This window comes from Schistocerca serialis, chromosome 2, assembly GCF_023864345.2.
Source record: "Schistocerca serialis cubense isolate TAMUIC-IGC-003099 chromosome 2, iqSchSeri2.2, whole genome shotgun sequence".
Lineage (NCBI taxonomy): Eukaryota > Metazoa > Arthropoda > Insecta > Orthoptera > Acrididae > Schistocerca > Schistocerca serialis.
Genome location: NC_064639.1, coordinates 742,149,708 through 742,172,769, shown reverse-complemented (window position 1 = coordinate 742,172,769; position 23,062 = coordinate 742,149,708). Strand labels below are relative to the sequence as shown.

General features: G+C 44.2%; 1 protein-coding gene across 2 annotated transcripts in view; it reads left to right on the top strand.

The window, feature by feature from the left end:
• The window catches only part of LOC126457945 (hemolymph lipopolysaccharide-binding protein-like), a 50,072-nt gene extending 27,298 nt beyond the window's left edge, over window positions 1-22,774 (top strand). For both annotated transcript variants that reach the window (XM_050094675.1, XM_050094674.1), the window contains 2 exons: window positions 3,759-4,022; window positions 22,444-22,774. In XM_050094675.1, coding sequence (XP_049950632.1) covers window positions 3,759-4,022; window positions 22,444-22,607 — 428 coding nt within the window. In that variant the 3' untranslated portion in view covers window positions 22,608-22,774. The remainder of the gene's footprint in view (window positions 1-3,758; window positions 4,023-22,443) is intronic.
• The last annotated feature ends 288 nt before the right edge of the window (window positions 22,775-23,062 follow it).

Sequence of the window (23,062 nt, the reverse complement as noted above, 5' to 3'; positions counted from 1 at the left end):
ATATTACCTGTCTGCTTTGCTTCTATAATTGATTATTTTGAATTCGCACATGTGTTACAAGTATTGCTACAACAAATTTTTGTGTTTCATTGTTACATCTACGATGCTCTGGACTTAGGCCTGTCTGATTTCTGATTTCCCTTACGATCATTCTGTACACTGATTTCGTTTGGATATATGAATATCGACAGAGCTTTTCTCAGTCACCTATGAGAAACGGTACTGACACACTCTGAAATACTTTCTGTTCCTCCTCTGACTTTGTGGTGCCATGTGCACTGTACTGTTATCGTGAAAGTAAATCTGCGAAGTTTGAAGTAGCATTATTTTATCCTGTTCGTTAATAAAGTGTCTCAGAATTCCTGCCCTTGCTGACGTATCCCTAAGGCCCGATTTGAACTCTGTCAAAATCCTTGTCGTTAAGTTCTGCACGCAGTTCCCTATCCTGATATCATGTTGTTCTTTAACTTTAGAGTCCTTTTGTAATTGATATCAGTTCTTATTCCGTGTTTCTTTATACATGTGATGGCAAGAATTAAGTAGTTGGAAAACAGGCGTGTGCCTTACTTTTGTAATATGGGAATGTAATCACTTCTTAATATTCGTTGGATGTTTTTTACGTTTACAAAGTTTGGTAGTAAATACCTGAAAATTCCTAGACTGCTTTTTGTGTACCTTTAATTTTTGTATTGAGAGTACGTTGTGGCTTTCTGATTTTAGTGCATTTGGTGAAATGAAGTTCTTTTCTGTCTTTAGCAAGGGTTAATCTCTAATGCAGTTGCTTAACAAGCACAAACGCCACTTTTATAGAACATGGAACCATTTCTCCAGTCTTACGACCATTGAATATAAAATTTAATCTCACTATCAGTCAAAATCGGAAATCTGTCTGTCCGTAGACGCATGTGGCTTTGTACCTATTTGATCAAAACTGGTATGTGCTTACATATGTACCAAGAGATGTCATATTCTTTCTTAAATACATCTTTACATTCCCGTTTACCCGCTATCTAAACTATGAGCTTTTCTAGCACACTAAAGACATATTTGCGCCTATGGTAGACTTTGATACGTTTTTGAACAAGTCTTGAGGAGAGGAAGTGAATCACCCACAAAATATAAGTTGCCATTTAAAAAAGACGCACTGCTGTTCATACCCTCGCGACGAACAAAGATACAAGAAAGGCTGCCATGCTGCTTAATGTTCCTCTTGTAGTTTAACAACATTTATTTGATACATCTTTTATTTTGTTTCGGGACAAAATGTTATTTGGGATGGTCATAGTACATGAAACACCTTGTATAATATACAGGATATCCCAGGACGAGCAGTCAATATTGAGGTATATGACGGATCTCATTCGATGCAACAAAAACTTTATATGGCTATGTGGCATATTCCGAATGGTTTCCGAGGTGGAATACACTTAACGTACATTTAGTTTTGGGCGAGTGGGGCGGACCCATGTGTCTTACCCGCCCTAATTCTTCGACGCTTTATTCTAGCGAGATATTTTTGGAATGAGGTATCAATGAATAAATATCTCTCTAAGTCTTAGGCTTACAAACGAAACGTGAGTACGGGTGACGAACTGCTTGGTCACGTCATGAACGCTACTGCCCTCATTACGCAACATGCAAAAGCACTCAGACAAGGAACACAAGATGTTCTCCCAAGATTGTTCAAACGAATTATAGCTGAGAGTGGGATATATTAGCATATGTTGTAAAGTGTACAACAGTTGATATGACGTGTACATTAATCCTCCAAGGTGAATATGTTAAAAAAATATAATTTCTCAGTTGTTACTTTGTAAACTGCATGTAACTATTGAACATGTGCCCATGTCTAAACGGGACAATGCACTAAGGGATACAGAAAATAAATAACAATATAGATTAAATGCGTTCTGTTTCGAAAACGATTTGGAATAGGGCAAGTGATCACACGAAGCATTTTGCTTTGAATGCTTGTTGCTGTTATATCCCTGAATGTAAACCATTCCTCCTGGGTCACCCTGTGTACAGGTGCTCCCAAACCGTTCCTTATACATACTTCTATAACCGGAATCAAATCTCCTGGCTCATACGTGAGAGTATCTCTGCTCAATATTACCAGGTTGTACATCGTTTTGAACAGAATTCAGCACCACGTATTATACTTGTTGTTGTAGTAGTTGTGGTGGTGGTCTTCTGGTTTGATGCAGCTCTCCATCCTGTTCTCTCCTGTGCAAGCATCTTCATCTCTGAATAACTACTGCAACTTACATCCTTCTGAAACTGCATACTGAATCCATGTCTTGGCCTCCCTCTATGATTTTTACCCAAGCCCAACACATTTCCGTCCTGTGCTAAATTGGTGATCCCTTGATGTCTCAGAATGTACCCTGTCAACCGATTCCTTCTTCTACACACGTTGTGCCACAAGTATCTTTTCTTCCCAGTTCTATTCAGTGGTTCAAATGGCTCTGAGCACTATGGGACTCAACTTCTGAGGTCATTAGTCCCCTAGAACTGAGAACTAGTTAAACCTAACTAACCTAAGGACATCACACACATCCATGCCCGAGGCAGGATTCGAACCTGTGACCGTAGTGGTCTCGCGGTTCCAGACTGCAGCGCCTAGAACCGCACGGCCACTTCGACCGGCTCCTATTCAGTACCACCTCATTAGCTCCCTGAGCTGCCCATATAATCTTAAGCAGCCTTGCATCAAGTCACATTTCAAACACTTCTATTCTCTTCTTGTCTAAACTGTTTATCGTCCACGTTTCACTTCCATACATGGCTACAATCCATACAAATACTTTCATGAAGGACTTCCTGACACTTAAATCTATATAGGATGTCAAAAAATTTCTCTTCTTCAGAAACGCCTTTCTTGCTATTGACAGTCTACATTTTATATCCTCTCTACCACGAAAACTTACCCACTACTTTGTCGCTTTCTAGTCGAATTCCCTCACCATCACCTGATTTAATTCGATTACATCCAATTACCCTTGTTTTGCTTTTGTTGATGTTCATCATATCCACCAGTCCATACTGTTCTACTGTTCTTCCAAGAACTTTGCTGTCTCTGTCAAAATTACGATGTCATCGACAAACCTCAAAGATTTTATTTCTTCTCGTAGAATTTTAACTCTTTCTGCAAATTTTTCTTTCGTTGCTCTTACTGCTTGCTCGGTGTACAGCTTGGACAACATCAGGGAGATGCTACAACTCTCTCACTCCTTTCTCAACCACTGCTTCCCTTTCATACCCTTCGACTCTTATTACTGCCGTCTGGTTTCAGTACAAATTGTAAACAGCCTTTCACTTCCTGTATTTAACTCCTGCTACCTTCAGAATTGAAAGAATGTATTTCAGTACACATTCTCAAAAGCGTTCTGCAAGTCTACAAATGCTATAAACGGAGAGTTGTCTTTCCTTTACCTATTTTCTAAGATAAACCGTAGGGTCATTACTAGCTTCCATGTACCTACATTTCTCTGGAAACCAAAGTGATGTACCCCAAGGTCGACTTCTACGTGCTTTTCCTCTCTTCTGTAAACAATTCGTATTAATATTTTCGGTAATATTCACACCTGTCAGCACCTGCTTTCGTTGGCATTGGAATTATTATTTTACTTGTACCAGGTATACAGCCTGTGCTAGGATACTCCATTTAACGCACTGCTGCGAAATGACTACAGGTGTAGGTTTTACTTATTGTTAGAATACCTTGTCGTAACCATCCGTTGACCGCGGTGCCGCAGGTTTCCAGGTCCCTGCCAACTACGAGGTGTTCCCCGGAGTGGGCATCTACCGCTTCCACCGGGCGGCGCTGCCGTGGGAAGAAGCGCGGCGCAAGTGTGAGAAGGAGGGTGCCCACCTGCTGGTCCTCAACTCGGAGGAGGAGTGGAACGTCGTGGACAGTCTGATGAGGCGCTGCCCCGAGCTGCTCGACTCGCATTTCAACTACTACTCCTACATCGGCGTCCACGACATGCGCAAGGAGAACCACTTTGAGACTGTGCTCGGTAAGTGTAATCGCTGTCACTAGGTCTTTCCTTTCCTATAAGAATCCTTCCTCACTGCACCCCTGTCACCTTCAACGACCTCAGCAATCTGCGCTGCACAACGCAATTACTGGCTCACTTTTTCGAAACCGCGTTATTGGCTCCCATTACTACGTATAAGTCTGAAATTCGGCTCAAAAATGCCGACAGTCTTCCTCTGTAGCAGTGCAAAATGATGGTGTCCTGCGAAGTCACCCTAGGGCTTCGCTACGCTTCAAGATGTCGACATACGCAGAAAAAAAAATGCCAAGGCTCAGAAATTTATGTGAATGATGTCACGTTGCCACCAACGTTTACCATAATTCTGCCCACCGCCACTGCCGACGTGTCACACAATGGGAAAGTCGCCACACCCCCTCTAACCCACATTTGACCCTTGTTTTGACGCCTGTCATATGGAGGTCAGGACGGTGACACGCGGCATTGAATCAGTGGTTTTCTTATCAGTGACCGAGGGAAAAAATTCAGACACACCACCTTTCATAATATACGTGAAAAGCCCTTAGGGAGTGGCGTGAACAGTGTCACTGAAACAACCCCCTTCCTTGGGGCGTTGATTTCCGCTGTCAGAAACGACGGTTCTCAGTGCGAACAGCAACAGGACGTTCTTGAGAACTTTCGAAACTACTGACTTCTCCAGACATTTCAGCCCCTCTTTCGGGACGTTGCTCAGCTACTCCTTCCCCCCCCCCCCCCCCCCTGAACATGCAGCGCGACCCGCAATTTTTAGTCTTGTGTACAGGTTGGAGCCAATAGCGTCAGTTCAGAATAATTTGATGAACGTATGAACGTAAGCGTGATATGAAGCCTCCTAAGGGTGCTTATGCTTATTCGGTCCTCCTGTTTCGCACCCTTGAGTCGCCTGATCATGGAGGGGTGTAACATTGACACATGTGAGAATGAAATGGCAGAGAATCCCTCTAAGACCTCCCATGTCGGCAGCAACCCTGGCAAACCCGTCCAGATTTGTCGAGAACTTTAAAAAATTACCTTTACAGAGATAACATTCCCTAAGCGCCTATAGGCAGGCAACCCCTTGACACCCCTCCAGTTCCAGCTGGCTGCCTGGAGGCGCTTAGGAGTATTTTAAAGTTTGTTTCTGCAAAGGTACATTTTTAAAATTTTCAATAAAGGTGAGCAATGAGTGTGTGGCCGAACTGTTGGTCTTAGAGGGCCCTTTGACCCTTTGACGCTTCATTCACACATCAATGAATCTTTCTACACAACGTATATTTCTCCATCTTCCGTCTCCAATTGCTTCTTGACGTTTCCCATAAAGAAGTTCCCTACTCGTATGGGGATTTCACAGATGCTTCTGTCCCTGCCCACTCATTAGGCCTCTGCATCTGACGGCTTATCTTTTAAATCACGTTTCAAATGTTTCGTTTACATGCCTCTACTGCTTTCCCACATCGCTGACATTAATACAGTCAGAAAAACATTACTGGCATTAAAACAGTCACAAAAGGTTTTATAAATTAATTTACGAATTCCATTCCGTCACGATCGGATTTTAAATACATACTTCAACGGTATCGGCCTGTTATGGGCATATTCTGATGCATCCTTAACACGCTATTTGCTATAGTATGATTCGCCGAAAATTAAGAAGAAACTGCGAATATCCAAATATTTAATAATCCACAATCCAAAATCTCAACATAAATTATAGAATGACATTTAATTATTCTCGAATATATTTCATATCAGTAGCTTTAGAAATAATAATCAGATACCAGCAAAATACATCATTATGCGATCGTAACTGATTAAAGTTTTTCAAATATCAGCAGATTGCGTTTTTCATTTTCATCAGTTTCTGTTTGCAGTGTTTGGTAGAGGTAAAAATAATTTTTGAACAAGATAAAAATGTTCTGTCATTCACATCCTAATGAGATCTTCGCTTCGACTGTCAGTTATGGTCTTTCAGGACAAACAATTACATCAAATCGTCTCGTCTGTATCATCACCAATTCTGATGTTACGTAAATGTGAGCTTACATTGTCTGTGTTTCGCAGTGTTCACCTAAATTAAAACCATTAGTTTCGTAAATCACTTTTGTATGACTCATACCTCATTTCCAAGTGATTGCTTCTGTATTACCTGTGCTGGTATTCGTCTTATTGAAGCATTGTGTTATGATAAAAAACTGAAAGGGCAATTTTTTCTTATTTTTGTGGGACATTTAGAGATATCATAAGAACATTGACAGATGAACACAGACGGAAATACTGTACAATACAAGTATTTTCTTGATAACGTTGTGCACCACAGCTGAACTAACACTAATTTTAATGAAATTCACTTCAGCTGTAATATTAAACATTTGTTTTTGTTATTACCGGTTTCATTCTTAGAACACCTGCCGTTTGCTGAGTTGTGCTAAAACCTTTATATAAATGGCCTGGTTGCCGTATATCATATTAAGGACCAAAATGATCACTGTTTCTGGATTTGGTCTTTAAGATTATACACGGCAACCAGACCATATACATTGTGATTTTAGCATAACTCGCCACAGGTAAATGTTCTAAGAATGAAACCAACCGTAACACCATAATGTGCAAGAAACAGGTCGTTTTAATCAATCATTAAGAAAATAAATATCTTCCTTATTTGCAGTAATTTAGGTTCGATATTATTTTGTTCAGTGAACTGATGATTTAACGAATTGGTAATTGGTTCAAATTTTATGTTAAGGTTGTAACAGGATATTTATCGTGTATGAACATAAGCACTAGCTTAGTTTCTCCTAGTCTCTGTATTACTGACCTTAATTTTCTTTCGCTTCTTTCATTGCTTCAGCGTCATACAAGCTACAATATAGTGGTGGTAATTTGCCAGTATGGTTTCGCAAAATGATTTTAGGAAAAAGTTCTCTCCTTCTGTGTCGATTTTTATAATTTTACTATCATCAGCTTGTTTGGCTTCTTAATGTAGGTGTTTCCATTGCAATTATTCCCATACCTAGTACGCTTAAACAGCTCAGTTCGCGGAGTTAAAAACGACATTTCCTGAAATTTGGGAACTCTAATGTTTGAAACATTATAGGTGTATTCATTGCTTCTCAGGAAGTGCTTTTGGACACACACTTCTGTGGCAATCTTTCTATCAACCATGTATATAAGTCTTCCATTTCACTGCCCACGCCCACTGAGCTACGTTTTTGCTCTGTACTGTACTTCACTCTTACCGCTGGGTTAACTGACGTGTCATGGTAGCTATAGAGAGCAGTGGAGTGAGCTGCTGGTTGGAGAGGAAAGACAAGTGAATAGCGTGGTAGTGGTTGTACTATGGCCATGTTCATCTCTTTCTCTCTCTCTCTGTCTCTCTCTCTCTCTCTCTCTTGCTCCGTGGGAGAGAGAGAGATTCAGTGGGAATACTGTTCTTCTGTGAATTCTTTCCTGGTCACTGAGAGTATGTTCTTCGTTGTTTATGGTATTGTAATACTCTTCCGGTTTTCGGTTATTTTGATATGTCTTCCATGCCATTTCTTATCCTAATGAGGTGACAATTTTCTCGTATTAAATGTCCTGCACATGAGGACTGGGTAAACTGAGTGATCAATGTTGTTGATATCTAACATTGAAGTGTCTAGTAGTCAGTCCCATGTATTTAGATTTTCAATTAATACGTTTTAATTCGTGAATCAAGGAACTACGTAATTATCTTCTTCCGCTGCCACTGTTACTCTTGAATTGTCCTATTTGGTTTTAATGCGCTTATATTCCATGTTTTATAAAGACGTTCCTAGTTTTATGTGTGAGATTTTGTTGATTTATTACAGATTGCCATTTTTTCTCTGCGTTATGGGATGCGTTTAGCCTTTTTTGATAGTTACTTTGTTTGAAGATGTTCTGCATGGTCTGTATTACGTACACCTATTGGGTGTCAGATTAAAAAACAAAAAATAACTAGTTTGATTCGATGTATGCACCTTTTCTTTCCTGGAAGTATGTAACATATCGTTGTATTGTGTGATTTTGTGTTTAAGAAAGAGAACTGATACTCTTGTTTCCATTTGCGTTATCTATGACTGTAAGATACTATGTTTTTGGCTTCTTTTATTTCGGAAAAAGTCCTAGATCAAATGTTATTAATTAAGATACGAAATTGGACTTCTCATTGGGAGGCCTCCTTTTTGTAAATAAAATGAATTGTTAAATTGAAAGCAGTTTAACTCCGTGATTACTTTTATGATTTATATCAATTTCTCTATGGAGGTATTTGAGATTTCAGGACTTGCTGCTCAGTGTTCTTTTGAAATTTTTTGTTATAGACTCATGTGGAATTGAAGTGCGGAAGTCTATGATGCCAAAGAACATTAGTACTGCTATTGGTGTGTTTATATCTTTTATTGTTCAGGTTAACTGTCTGGAGCCTTTTATGACGCTTCTAATATTTAGTTCGTAACGTTCAGCTAAACAGCAGCGTCAAACGTTTAGAGTACAGTATGCAGGAGCATCTATGAACTTGATACGTCACCTCCAGGGGATACTGTCTTCTTTTATTTTGGTCTGACTCCAACAGTTGGTGTCGACTGATTTCCCTGGATTAATTTTTGTTTCAGTGTATGTTAAAACAGGTTATTCAAATTTTTACCGTATTTTTCATATTCATTCGTAACATTTTAATTGAACCGGATCTTAGTAGTTCGATATTATATTTTAGTAATATACGTTTCGTTTTCGTCATGTATTCCTGCTTATCCACGCTCACTCTAGTTGGAAGTCTACTCTTGTAGCTGTTGGTGCTCTTTTCTGTAATTTTTCTCTTCATTGCTTTGTTTGCGCCTCTCTTTTATACTTTAGTTTGTCACTGGTAGGTTTTTCTTGTTGCGGAAGTTATCAATCTCCACCATTTGCTGTCAATTCTCTGATTAATCCTGAAGCCATAACGAATTTTTCCGTTTCTGTTGGCAGTTTTCTATTTTAGGTAACTCTAGAGAATGTACCGATACTTGATTAATCTATTTCGCACGTCATCTGCTGTAGGACACTGTCAAAATGCTTCCTAAGAGCTTCTTTCGATAAGAAAAGAACAAAGGGGTTACATCTCATCTCGGGAAGTAGTCCCTACAACAGATGACTCAACAGCCCAGAACGTTTCTGCTGTAGCGCTCATTTGTTCGCATACATTTCAGTAGCTTTCCAACGAAAAGATATAGTGCTGTCAAAAACTGTAGTTGGAGAAGTAGGCCATATAAAAGGTAAATGGTCATGAAATTCGCTCATTTGCGGTCGCGTTTTGCAGCAGTGCTGATAGCAGCTCTATTTCTGTGTGCGTTGAGCTCTGGACTGGAGATTCAGTCCAACTCCTTAGTGGTAGCTCTTCTTATAAGAACTGAGTAATTCTTTCTCCAGTCGTTTCGGTTGTCGTTAAAGGAGGATAAACAATAATCGAGTTAAAAGCAGAAATGATGGTGCTTCCTACTTGAGACAGCCCAGCGCTAACTACACTACTGGCCATTAAAATTGCTACACCAAGAAAAAATGCAGATGATAAACGGGTATTCTTTGGACAAATATATTATACTAGAGCTGACATGTGATTACATTTTCACGCAATTTGGGTGCATAAATGCTGAGAAATCAGTACCCAGTACAACCACCTCTTGCCGAAATAACGGCCTTGATACGCCTGGGAATTGAGACAAACAGAGCATGGATGGCGTGTACAGGTACAGCTGCCCATGCAGCTTCAACACGATACCACAGTTCACCACAGTTCATCAAGAGTAGTGACTGGCGTACTGTGACGAGCCAGTTGCTCGGCCACCATTGAACAGACGTTTTTAATTGGTGAGAGATCTAGAGAATGTGCTGGCCAGGGCAGCAGTCGAACATTTTCTGTATCCAGAAAGGCCCGTACAGGACCTGCAACATGCGTTCGTGCATTATCCTGCTGAAATGTAGGGTTTCGTAGGGATCGAATGAAGGGTAGAGCCACGGGTCATAACACATCTGAAATGTAACGTCCACTGTTCAAAGTGCCGTCAGTACGAACAAGAGGTGACCGAGACGTGTAACCAATGGCACCCCATACCATCACAGCGTGTGATACGCCAGTATGGCGATGACTAATACACGCTTCCAATGTGCGTTCACTGCTATGTCGCCAAACACGAATGCGACCATCATGATGCTGTAAACAGAACCTTGATTCATCCGAAAAAATTACGTTTTGCCATTCGTGCACCCAGGTTCGTCGTTGAGTACACCATCGCTGACGCTCCTGTCTGTGATGCAGCGTCAAGGGTAATGGCAGCCACGGTCTCCGAGCTGATAGTCCATGCTGTTACAAACGTCGTCGAACTGTTAGTGCAGATGGTTGTTGTCTTGCAAACGTGCCCATCTGTTGACTCAGGGATCGAGACGTGGCTGCACGATCCGTTACAGCCATGCGGATAAGATGCCTGTCATCTCGACTGCTAGTGATACGAGGCTGTTGGGATCCAGCACGGCGTTCCGCATTACCCTCCTGAACCCACCGATTCCATATTCTGATAACAGTGATTGGATCTCGACCAACGTGAGCAGCAATGTCGCGATACGATAAACCGCAATCGCGATAGGCTACCATCCGACCTTTATCAAAGTCAGAAACGTGATAGTACGCATTTCTCCTCCTTACACGAGGCATCACAACAACGTTTCACCAGGCAGCACCGGTCAACTGCTGTTTGTGTATGAGAAATCGGTTGGAAACTTTCCTCATGTCAGCACCTTGTGGGTGTCGCCACCGGCGCCAACCTTGTGAGAATGCTCTGAAAAGCTAATCATTTGCATATCACAGTATCTTTTTCCTGTCAGTTAAATTTCGCGTCTGCAGCACGTCATCATCGTGGTGTAACAATTTTAATGGCCAGTAGTGTGCTATTTAACTTCTGAATTGTTGTAGAGTGTATGAGATAGTTCACAAACCGATCGAGTCTACATGACGGAAAATACAATAAATCGCTTATATTACTTAAGTTTATATCATTGACGACCTTTAAGTGAAGAATCCACCTCAGGCAGAGTTCGAGGAGAGATCACTCTCAGCTGATTGCGCCTTTTGCTGTCTAGTTCTTGGGAATACGACTGAGAACAGAGACAGAGCGAGATAGGGGCTGCCCCCATTAGCTTGCTATGTTTAAAATGGCCATTACGTAGTTGCGTAAGCACTTGCAAGCACCACAGAAGAGCAGCCATTAGCATGGGTAATGGCGATATGATTTGTCATTCAGTTATGACTCTGTCATTAGAATGTGTACTTTCCCTGAACGTATATATCATACCACTTTCAAGTGAAAGTAACGAATGAAGAAATCGCTTTGATGTATTGCTGAGGAATTACTTCATAAGTCCTATCGATGAAATTCCACAACTATTTGTGTCCTTTCTTGTATTTAGGACTGAGAATACTCCAAACGTTTCTAGTTAGCTTCTTTTTTATTTCGTAACATTTTTCTTACTACCAAAGTAATAAAAGTATGATACCATAGATGGAGATCACTGCGTAAAAGTGTTCTAGTACTGTCGTAAACAAGGGCGAATCCAACGTATAATAAATGAGATGTGAATGAGGACTACCTGAAAATATACATTATTTTAATGTATTAATAGTTCTCGATAGTTTGTCCTTGTATGCTGCTATCTTGTTTCCTTAATATAAGAAGAATCTTTCCGTTATAATTGTCCCCCCCCTCCCCCTGCGGGTTCGGGGTTTAGAATAGGCCCGAGGTATTGCTGCCCGTCGTAAGAAGCGACTGACTAAAAGGAGTCTCACACTTTCGGCCTTTATGTGATGGTCTGCTGCGGTGTTTGACCTCCATTCTTAAAAATTTTCGCGAAGAGCGAGCCAATTGGGGAAGGACGCCTTAAATGGTGCAACGTGTTCATCATGCACTGAGATCTCTCACATCCTTCGTCGACGTGGATCTGCACATCCGCTCCTTCTCGAGCTGTTGGGCGAGATCCCCATCCTGGGTGTGTTTTCCTCCGTCCACTGAGCAGTATCTTTTTCTGCACTGACCATGATAATGGACTTGTTTCCTTGTTTGCCCTTATATCCAGCACGGTAGCCAGTCTGTTGTGGCGGGGCCGCCATGCACCCTGATGGTTGTAGCCCCCCAACTACACAGGGATCGCTCTGTTGATGCCTGGGCCGTTAACTCCCCTCGCCCAAAGGAGTAGATGCCCATCACCCTGGGGCATCTGGATTCCCGGCAATGGCCATCCTGCCAGGTGGCCTTTCCTGTGGCTGGGTGTCGCCTGTGGGCAGGGCTCCTGGTCGGCCTGGTTGGCATCGTGGCGGATGACACGCCATGATGCGTAGTACGACATCTCTTGCTGGTGCCCCCCCCCCCCGCCCCCCCCCCCCCGCCCAGCAGTCTCTAACTGGTCAAGGTCTAATTTCAATGCTAAGAAATACAGCCCCAAATCATTCCCCTCCCTGGCCACGCCATGGGAGGAACACTAGGATGGCAGCGAAGCTTATTCACCTTGGTTCCTCATATGTACGAGAGTTGATGGGGAATCTTCCATGAAGCCTCAGTTCTTTGTGGAGCATTTAGAGGACAAGTTTTGGGAGGTGCAGGGTTTGTCCAAACTGCATCCTCTGCCCAGTCATGGGCATTACTTGCTTGTCACAAGCTGGAGGATGTTTCTGTTACCATCACACCCCATAAGAGCTTAAATATGGTCCAGGGTATTATATTCCACAGGGACATTCTTTTTTGTCTGATGATGAGCTGCACGCCAACATAGAGTGACGAGGTGTCCATTTTGTCTGTCATGTCCATCAGGGTGCGAGGGATAATCAGGTTTACACCGGTGCATTCATCTTGGCCGTCGAGGGTGACCTATTACCCAGAAAGGTCAAGGTGATGGTTTACTACTATGATGTGAAACCAGATACCCCTCTTCTGATGCAGTGTTGGAAGTTTGGGCATATGTCTTCCCCCAGTATTACCAGTGTCACACGTCGTGATTGTAGACGTCCTTCACATCCCAATACTCCATGTTCCCCGTCTCCCATCTGTGTTAACTGCAGAGAGCTTCATTCACCTTGCTTGCCAGACTGCAGGATTTTACAGAAAGAGAGGAAAATCATGGAACACAAGACGCTGGACCCACTGGCCTACACCGAGGCTAGGAGGAAACATGAGAGGCTCCATCCTGTGCATATGACCTCCACTTATGCCGCCGCTACGACAATGGTTCTAGCACCTTCCATTCTGCCATGTGCAGTTGGCTCTAAGAGCCATCAGACTCAATCAGACCCTTGATGGTGGGGAGCACTTCCCTCCCTGTGGCTCCTGAACTATCTACCATGGGAGCAACTCGCCCCCCCCCCCAAACAATCAGGGACATCAGTCCCCACTTCTCAGCCAGAGAAGCCATTCCCAGGTTCCTACCAGTGGCAGACACCTGCCAGTGGCTGAAGCAACCACACCAAGCTGGTCATAGGGCTTCATTGTCCTCCTCAGTCTCTGAGACTGACTCAGGAGCCCTCCCAGCCAATAAAACCAAAAAAGCAGTGAGTGAAAACCAAAAGGAAGAATACCTCCAAGAACCCAGACCTTGCAGTGGCACCCATACCAATGCTACCTACAAGCTCTGCATCTGAGGATGAAGTCGAGGTTCTGGCATCCGCTGAGCACCCAGATCTCTCTGTGCCCTCAGACACAATAGATGTCGATCGCACAGGCACTCAGTCGGTGGCAGCAGATGACCCTGAGGCGTAAACTGCCTCATTGAGCGTTTCATGCCTTCCCTGCCTCACGATAACGTCATCCTGCAGTGGAGTTGCTGCGGTTATTTTCACCACCTGGCTGAGCTATGGTAGTTGGTAATCTTTAGACCTGCTTTCTGCATTGACCTCCAGGAAACATGGTTCCTAGCAATGTGGACCCTTGCCCTTCATGGCTACAGGGTATATTACAGGAACCCTAGCGAATATAATAAAGAGTCAGGTGGAGTAGGCGTCTATGTCCTGAACTTGGTATGTGGTGTCCCTTCAGACTCCTCTTGAAGCTGTGGCTGTCAGTGTACAGATGACACATGAAATAACTGTCTGCAATATATATCTTCCTCCAGATGGTGCAGTACCCCTGCACGTATTGGTTGCACTGATTCCTTAACTCCCTATACCTTTCCTACGTTTGGGAGATTTTAACGCCCATAACCCCTTGTGGAGTAGCACAGTATTTACTGGCAGAGGCAGGGATGTCGAAACTTTACTCAGTCCGACCACTGCCTCTTAAATACTGGGCACCCTATACTTTTCAGTGTGGCTCACGGCACTTACTCGGCCGTTGATTTACCCCTCTGCAGCCCAGGACTTCTCCCACCTGCCCACTGGAGCGCACATGACGACTTGTGTGGTAGTGACCACTTCACCATCTTCCTGTCACTTCCTCAGCGTCATGCACATGGACGCCTACCCAATGGCCTTTTAACAAGGCAGACTGCGGAGCCTTCACCTCTGCTGTCACCGTTGAATCTCCCCCACATGGTGCAATCGATGTTGTGGTTGAGCAGGTCGCTACAACGATAGTTTCTGCGGTGGAAAACGCGATCCCTCGTTATTTTGGATGCCCCCAGCGAAAGTCAGTACCTTGACGGTCGCCGAAAGACGCTGAGGCAATTAAGGAGCGTCGGCGAGCTCTACAGCAGTATAAGCGGCACCCTTCCCTAGAGCACCTAATAGCCGTTAAACGGCTCCGTGTCCGCGTTCGCCAGCTTATAAAAACACGGAAACAGGAGTGTTTGGAGAGGTATGTCTTGACCATAGGATCCATACGTCACCTTCCTAAGTCTGGATGAAGATCGGACGTGTTTTTGGGTACCAGACCCTAACAGTTGTCACTGGCGTTACCACCTACGCGGGTTATCTACCGACGTTTAAGCGATTGCCGAGCACTATGCTCGATCCTCTGCATCGGAGAATTACATCCCCACCCCAGCCTTTCGCACTCTCAAATGGCGGATGGAAGGAAGGGAAAGTCCTCTTGTTCACTATATGACACAGTGAAACCTATAAAGCCCCTTTTACAGAGTGAGAGCTTCTCAGTGCCCTTGCACATTGCCCCCACACACCTCCTGGGCCAGATCGAATCCACAGTCAGATGATTAAACATCTCTCGTCTGACTAGAAGCGACATCTCCTCGTCTTCTTCAACCGGATCGAGTGTGATAGCGTCTTTCCATCGCAATGGTGGGAGAGCACCATCATACCAGTGCTCAAACCCGGAAAAAAACTCGCTTGATGTGGATAGCTATCGGCCCATCAGCCTCACCATCGTTCTTTGTAAGCTGCTAGAACGTATGGTGTGTCAGCGGTTGGGTTGGTTCGGGTCCTGGAGTCACGTGGCCTACTGGCTCCATGCCAGGGCGGTTTCCGCCAGGGTCGCTCTACCACTGCACTGATGATCTCGTGTCCCTCGTGTCGGCCATCCAAACAGCCTTTTCCCGACGCCAACACCTTGTTGCCGTCTTTTTTGATTTACGAAAACAACACCTTTTTTTTACGAAAAACTTACAACACGACCTGGCGACATCATATCCTTGCCACATTGTATGAGTGGGGTCACCGGGGCCAGCTCCCGATTTTTATCCAAAATTTACTGTCGCTCCGTACTTTCCATGTCCAGGTGGAGCCTTCCATAGTTCACCCCATATCCAGGAGACTGGAGTCCCGCAGTGTTCTGTATTCAGGGTATCTCTATTTTATTGGCTATTAATGGCCTAGCAGCAGCTGTAGGGCCGTCCGTCTCACCTTCTCTGTATGCAGACGACTTCTTCGTTTCGTACTGTTGCTCAAGTACTGGTGTTGGTGAGCGGCGCCTAGGCAGCCGCAAAGTCGTGTTTTATGCACTTCTGTCGGCGTCGTACCGTTCATCCGGGACCAGAACTCTACCTTAATGACGATCCACTCACTGTAGTGGAGGCATATCGATTCACAGGATGGTTTCCGACGCCTTCTTGACTTGGCTTCCTCACCTTCGTCAGCTTAAGCACTCAATGCACTCTGCTGCCTGAGCAACACCAACTGGAGTGCAGATCGCTCTACGCTGCTGCAGCTCTACAGAACCTTGACTATGGGAGTCTGGTTTATGGTTCGGCGGCGCTCTCAGCATTGCGTTTACTCGACCCAGTGCACCACTGTGGCGTTAGACTAGCGACGGTAGCTTTTAGGACGAGTCCGGTGACGAGCGTCCTCATTGAAGGTTAAGCGTGCACGACTGCTCGCCAGTTACATTACACACGTTCGTAGTTCTTCTGCGCATTCGAATTACCGTCTCCTTTTCCCTCCCACGGCTGTTCATCTCCCGCATCTGCGGCCCAGGTCAGGCCTTACGATTGCCGTTCGCGTCCTATTCCTACTATACGAACGAGAGTCCTTGCCTTTACTACCTATATTCGAGGTCCACTCACGTGCACCTCCGTGGTGTACACTAGGCAGCGGCTTCGCCTGGACCTTTCACATGGTCCTAAGGACTCAGTTAACCCCGCGGGTCTCCGCTGTCACTTCCTCTCGATTCTTGATATGTACCGATGCCATGAAGTGGTTTACACCGACAGCTCGATGGCTGATGGTCACGTAGGCTTCGCTTATGTCCATGGAGGACACTTTGAACGGTATTCCTTTGCTCGATGGCTTCAATGTTTTCACTGGGGGTGTCCGGATACTTTTGATCACATAGTGTACGTGCCGTGTGTAAGACTTAACCCTAATTTGTCTATATGGTAGCTTCTCGCTGTCGTCGGCGGACATCCGGTGTATTGCAGAAAGGGATCAGTCCTAGTCTGGAAATATTTTTACAAAGTGACATAACAATGAAGTACAATGCTTAATATGGTGTGAACGATTAAAGGTATGCCTGACATTTCTGTGAAATAGTAGAAGAGGAAGGAAACTGTGATAACAGTAATAAATAAAAAAATTGAGTACATTCATAGTATACAATAAAAATAGAAAGTACCTAATCCGTGCGTGTGGCTAAATAATATGCTTTTATCTGCTTATAGTCCTTGAGAACGGTAAAATTAAGACTAAAAATAAAGTTCTTCAACCTCAGTTTTCACTATTTAGCACTAAACATTGGCAAGGTCAAACAGTGGTACAGTCCCCGATATGACTTTTAAGCAGAGTTTCAGTAACTTAGAATCAAGAGGAGAATACTAGTGATTTTTTGTAGTATTCAACCACTTATTACTTTTAGATTAAAGCAGCGAACGATGGACGAACTAAGTTTTATTAACCTTTTCATTTCATATTTTTTGTCTATGTGTCTTGAAACTGAAGGAGTGAAAATTTGTGAATCTCTGTTCGATTTCCGCATTTATTACAGGAAATAATAGGAATATGAACCGTAAATCTGTTATTACAGAAACTGATTATTTTGAGCGGGTTAACAGTCAGGTTAAACTGGCATGGAAGGAAAACGATATAACAGAAAACCGGTTGTCTCAGCGATAATCGTCATCCCTACAGTAAAGCTGACGCTTGTCTGCACGTAAACACGATTAGCTGTGGATATGGTGGTGAAATAAGTGGTACATTGTATGCGGGTTCATGACCACCTCCAAACGCCGTGACCTACCTAGAGGAAGACCATGGGGGATGACGTCACTGTAATCGGCAACTGGAAGTGGAAGTGTTTGCACTAATTCTCGTTTACTTTCTTCAGGCCCAAAGCGTGAACTTTTCGTTTTTTTTATAAAGCGTAGAAGGCTGCTTATATCGTCTTGGAAAACTGGGCGAGGTGGTGCAGTGATTAGCACACTGGACTCGTATTCGGGAGGACGACGGTTCAATCCCGCGTCCGGCTATTCTGATTTAGGTTTTCCGTGATATCCCTAAATCGCTCCTGGCTAATGCCGCGATGGTTGCTTTGAAAGGGCACGACCGACTTCCTTCCCTTTTCTTCCATAACCCGATGAGACCGATAACCTCGTTGTCTGGTCTCGTCTCCCAAACAACCCAACCCAAACCTTCTTAGAAATTTTCTTTCATGTAGTCAACCTAATATAAATTTTCATCCATTATTTTAAGATACAAAGGGAAGACCTTTTCATGTGTTTTTAGTGTAAGACGAGTTGCTGATGTTTTCTTGCTAATTATTAATATGTGATCAATACAGTTTATACACTCCTGGAATTGGAAAAAAGAACACATTGACATCGGTGTGTCAGACCCACCATACTTGCTCCGGACACTGCGAGAGGGCTGTACAAGCAATGATCACACGCACGGCACAGCGGACACACCAGGAACCGCGGTGTTGGCCGTCGAATAGCGCTAGCTGCGCAGCATTTGTGCACCGCCGCCGTCAGTGTCAGCCAGTTTGCCGTGGCATACGGAGCTCCATCGCAGTTTTTAACACTGGTAGCATGCCGCGACAGCGTGGACGTGAACCGTATGTGCAGTTGACGGACTTTGAGCGAGGGCGTATAGTGGGCATGCGGGAGGCCGGGTGGACGTACCGCCGAATTGCTCAACACGTGGGGCGTGAGGTCTCCACAGTACATCGATGTTGTCGCCAGTGGTCGGCGGAAGGTGCACGTGCCCGTCGACCTGGGACCGGACCGCAGCGACGCACGGATGCACGCCAAGACCGTAGGATCCTACGCAGTGCCGTAGGGGACCGCACCGCCACTTCCCAGCAAATTAGGGACACTGTTGCTCCTGGGGTATCGGCGAGGACCATTCGCAACCGTCTCCATGCAGCTGGGCTACGGTCCCGCACACCGTTAGGCCGTCTTCCGCTCACGCCCCAACATCGTGCAGCCCGCCTCCAGTGGTGTCGCGACAGGCGTGAATGGAGGGACGAATGGAGACGTGTCGTCTTCAGCGATGAGAGTCGCTTCTGCCTTGGTGCCAATGATGGTCGTATGCGTGTTTGGCGCCGTGCAGGTGAGCGCCACAATCAGGACTGCATACGACCGAGGCACACAGGGTCAACACCCGGCATCATAGTGTGGGGAGCGATCTCCTACACTGGTCGTACACCACTGGTGATCGTCGAGGGGACACTGAATAGTGCACGGTACATCCAACCCGTCATCGAACCAATCGTTCTACCATTCCTAGACCGGCAAGGGAACTTGCTGTTCCAACAGGACAATGCACGTCCGCATGTATCCCGTGCCACCCAACGTGCTCTAGAAGGTGTAAGTCAACTACCCTGGCCAGCAAGATCTCCGGATCTGTCCCCCATTGAGCATGTTTGGGACTGGATGAAGTGTTGTCTCACGCGGTCTGCACGTCCAGCACGAACGCTGGTCCATCTGAGGCGCCAGGTGGAAATGGCATGGCAAGCCGTTCCACAGGACTACATCCAGCATCTCTACGATCGTCTCCATGGGAGAATAGCAGCCTACATTGCTGCGAAAGGTGGATATACACTGTACTAGTGCCGACATTGTGCATGCTCTGTTGCCTGTGTCTATGTGCCTGTGGTTCTGTCAGTGTGATCATGTGATGTATCTGACCCCAGGAATGTGTCAATAAAGTTTCCCCTTCCTGGGACAATGAATTCACGGTGTTCTTATTTCAATTTCCAGGAGTGTATTTTCATCCATTATTACACTTAGACAGAGTCGCCCTCTACCAAAACTGCGGTTCGGTACTTTTGGTACACTACCTAAACGACGAAGTAGGATTACCGGTCGTATTGGTAGCATTGATGGGGATAGAGACATAAATGACTGTGTAAGAGAGAAAATGGTAGCCGACGACTTCTCTTTGCCTCTTTTTTCTTTTGCCCATAATTAGAGCTGCATTTGTTGGTTGTCTGTCCATTGTGTATTTTATATCCTTAGAGACTATAAATTGAGTTTTATGAGCAACGACATTTGGTTGATCGCCCAACTTCTGTACTTTTATGTAACCAAAGCAGTTACTTTTGATGCAAGTGCAATTTGCCTGCACAAATATATATATATATATATATATATATATATATATATATATATATATATATATATGTGTGTGTGTGTGTGTGTGTGTGTGTCGTTCTACCGTCTGCAAAATTTGTGCAAGCAAATTGTACTTGTACCAAAAGTGACTGCTTTGGTTACATTATATATATATATATATATATATATATATATATATATATATATTATATATTATATATATATATATATATATATTATTTCGCACTAGGTAGAAGGTTCTTTATCATGATCAAAGACAAGAGTTTCCTTATTGTTGATAAATGTGAAATTTGCTTATGAATAAGAGTAACATGTGTTACGTAACTTTGACGATGTATTGAAGGGATGATTGACATACTGGGTGATCAAAAAGTCAGTATAACTTTCAATACTAAATAAATCACGGAATAATGTAGATAGAGAGGTACAAATTGACACACATGCTTGGAATGACATGGAGTTTTATTAGAACAAAAAAAAAAAATACAAACGTTCAAAAAATGTCCGACAGATGGCGCTTCAGCTGATCAGAATAGCAATAATTAGCATAACAAAGTAAGACAAAGCAAAGTTGATGTTCTTTACAGGAAATGCTCAATATGTACACCATCATTCCTCAACAATAGCTGTAGTCGAGGAATAATGTTGTGAACAGCACTGTAAAGCATGTCCGGAGTTATGGTGAGGCATTGGCGTCGGATGTTGTCTTTCAGCATCCCTAGAGATGTCGGTCGATCACGATACACTTGTGGCTTCAGGTAGCCCCAAAGCCAATAATCGCACTGACTGAGGTCTGGGGACCTGGAAGGCCAAGCATGACGAAAGTGGCGGCTGAGCACACGATCATCACCAAACGACGCGCGCAAGAGATCTTTCACGCGTCTAGTAATACTTCGTTGTTTTTTTTAGGTTCTAATAAAACACCATGTCATTCCAGGCATGTGTGTCAATGTTTACCTCTCTATCTACATTATTCCGTGGTTTATTAAGTTTCGAAATTTATACTGACTTTTTGATCACCCGGTATTTTTGTTTTGCTATTTTTTTCCTTTTTGCTTAGGAAACCGCGATTTCCAGTGCTATACGATCAATTTGTACGCTTCTCTTTATTTTTGCTACAGCCTCCTTATGTTTCATGTTACAGATCAAAAATTGTCGAATAAAATCGGAATTAAACATTGACAGTTTCAGTTTTGCTCTAAATACTGTTTATTTGTAAGTACCAGACAGAAGGATAATGAAGAACAAAAATGTTCCATATGTTACCTGGCCCTTAATATATCCTCACTCAGTTTCTAGACAGTTCATCGCTTCCAATTTTTAGGGCATTCTATAAATATACTGATTGCATAAGTAAAGAAAGCGATCGTTATGAGGTAGCGCCCGACACTTATGCAACACACCTAACGTAAAGGTAACTTGGGTACGACCTTAACTAAGGAAACCTACTATGAAAGATACAGTAGTCTAAGCTTACGTATGGTAGTCTACAGCAGCCTATGGTAGACTTTGTAACTCTGCTCGTAGACTCCTTGCTGAGGGGGAGATATTCATGTTTGTCCCAGTTAGGATTAAAGATTGCCAGGATTCTCAAAATTTCAGGCTAATGATCCTAGAATGACCATCCTGGGCAGTTTGGGTTTTAGTCGGACTAAGCTTTCACCATAAAGGGTGATTCTTATTAACGTTTAAAAACCCCCGAAGCGGCATAGACGGCGCTGGGACAAGTAATTTAAGATAAGACCCTGGGGGCTTCGCAAATGTCGGGATATACCCCAAAACTGGATGACAAACGTTGGACGTGTGACGTCACCGAATGACGAAACCGGACGCACTTTCAGCGGTTGGATTTGTCGCTGGAAAGGGGCTAGTGCTACATATCGCTCCGCTAAGGAATTCTGTTTCCGTAAATGTAAAGCGATTCATCGCAGTCTTGTATTACCGCTACCGCGACTACTACCGTGTCACACAGGATAATGAAAGAACGAAAATAGAGTACCCTAGCGAAGCGATATGCAGCACTGCCGCTACGGGGGGGGGGGGGGGGGGGGGGGATAGGATCGACAGGCTCTACCGCTGGATGTGCCATCTGGTGAAGCCACATTTTAGACATGGTATTTCCCAACATTTGTGGCCCCATTGTCTTATATGAAAACACTTGTCTCATAGTCATCTACACCAGTTGGGGTTTTTTAAAAGTCAATATCAATCACTTCGTATATTCTATACCGACTTTATTTACACAGATGAGTATTGGCTTTGTCGATAGCTGGTACCAAGTCGACTAAATGATAGCTGGAGGTTATCGGCATACCTGTTGTACGCACAGTAGAACAGGGGAGATGTTGGGACCTAATATCGATCCCTGTGGGATACATGACGCTAGATGTGTTCATTGTGACTACGCGGCCAGTGCGGCGAGCCGTTAGGAGTGACGCTTGTGTGCCCGCAGGCGGCCTGCTGGAGGACACGGGCTACGTGCGCTGGATGCCGGGCCAGCCGGACAACGCGCACCACCTGGGCGAGAACTGCGTGACGGTGAGCCGCGACGGCGCCTTCAACGACGTGCCCTGCTCCACGCCGCTGCCCTACGTCTGCGAGCACGACTCCTACTAGCTGCGCGCCACCGCCCCCAAACTCAAAACTGCTTCCTGTGCAATCTGCTGAAACGACTGAGACGCGTGCAAAATTTTTTGGAACAAAATCGCAGCTACCTGTAATAGCCTGAAATGCATTAACGTATCTTCCATATTTATGTCAGTCAATATATTTTACTATATACATGGTGGGTTTCATCATTATTTCCATTGTCAGATGTCTTCCTGTATTGTGTTCAAAAAATGCTTCAAATGGCTCTAAGCACTGAGGGAGGTCATCAGTCGCCTAGACTTAAAGCTACTTAGACCTAACTAACCTAAAGACATCACACACATCCATGCCCGAGGCAGGATTCGTATCTGCGACCGTAGTAGCAGCGCGGTTGTGGACTGAAGCGCCTAGAATCGCTCGGCCACAGCGGCCGGCCCTGTCTTGTGTCATTCATTTCATCACTGCTCCGTTGCAAATATGAG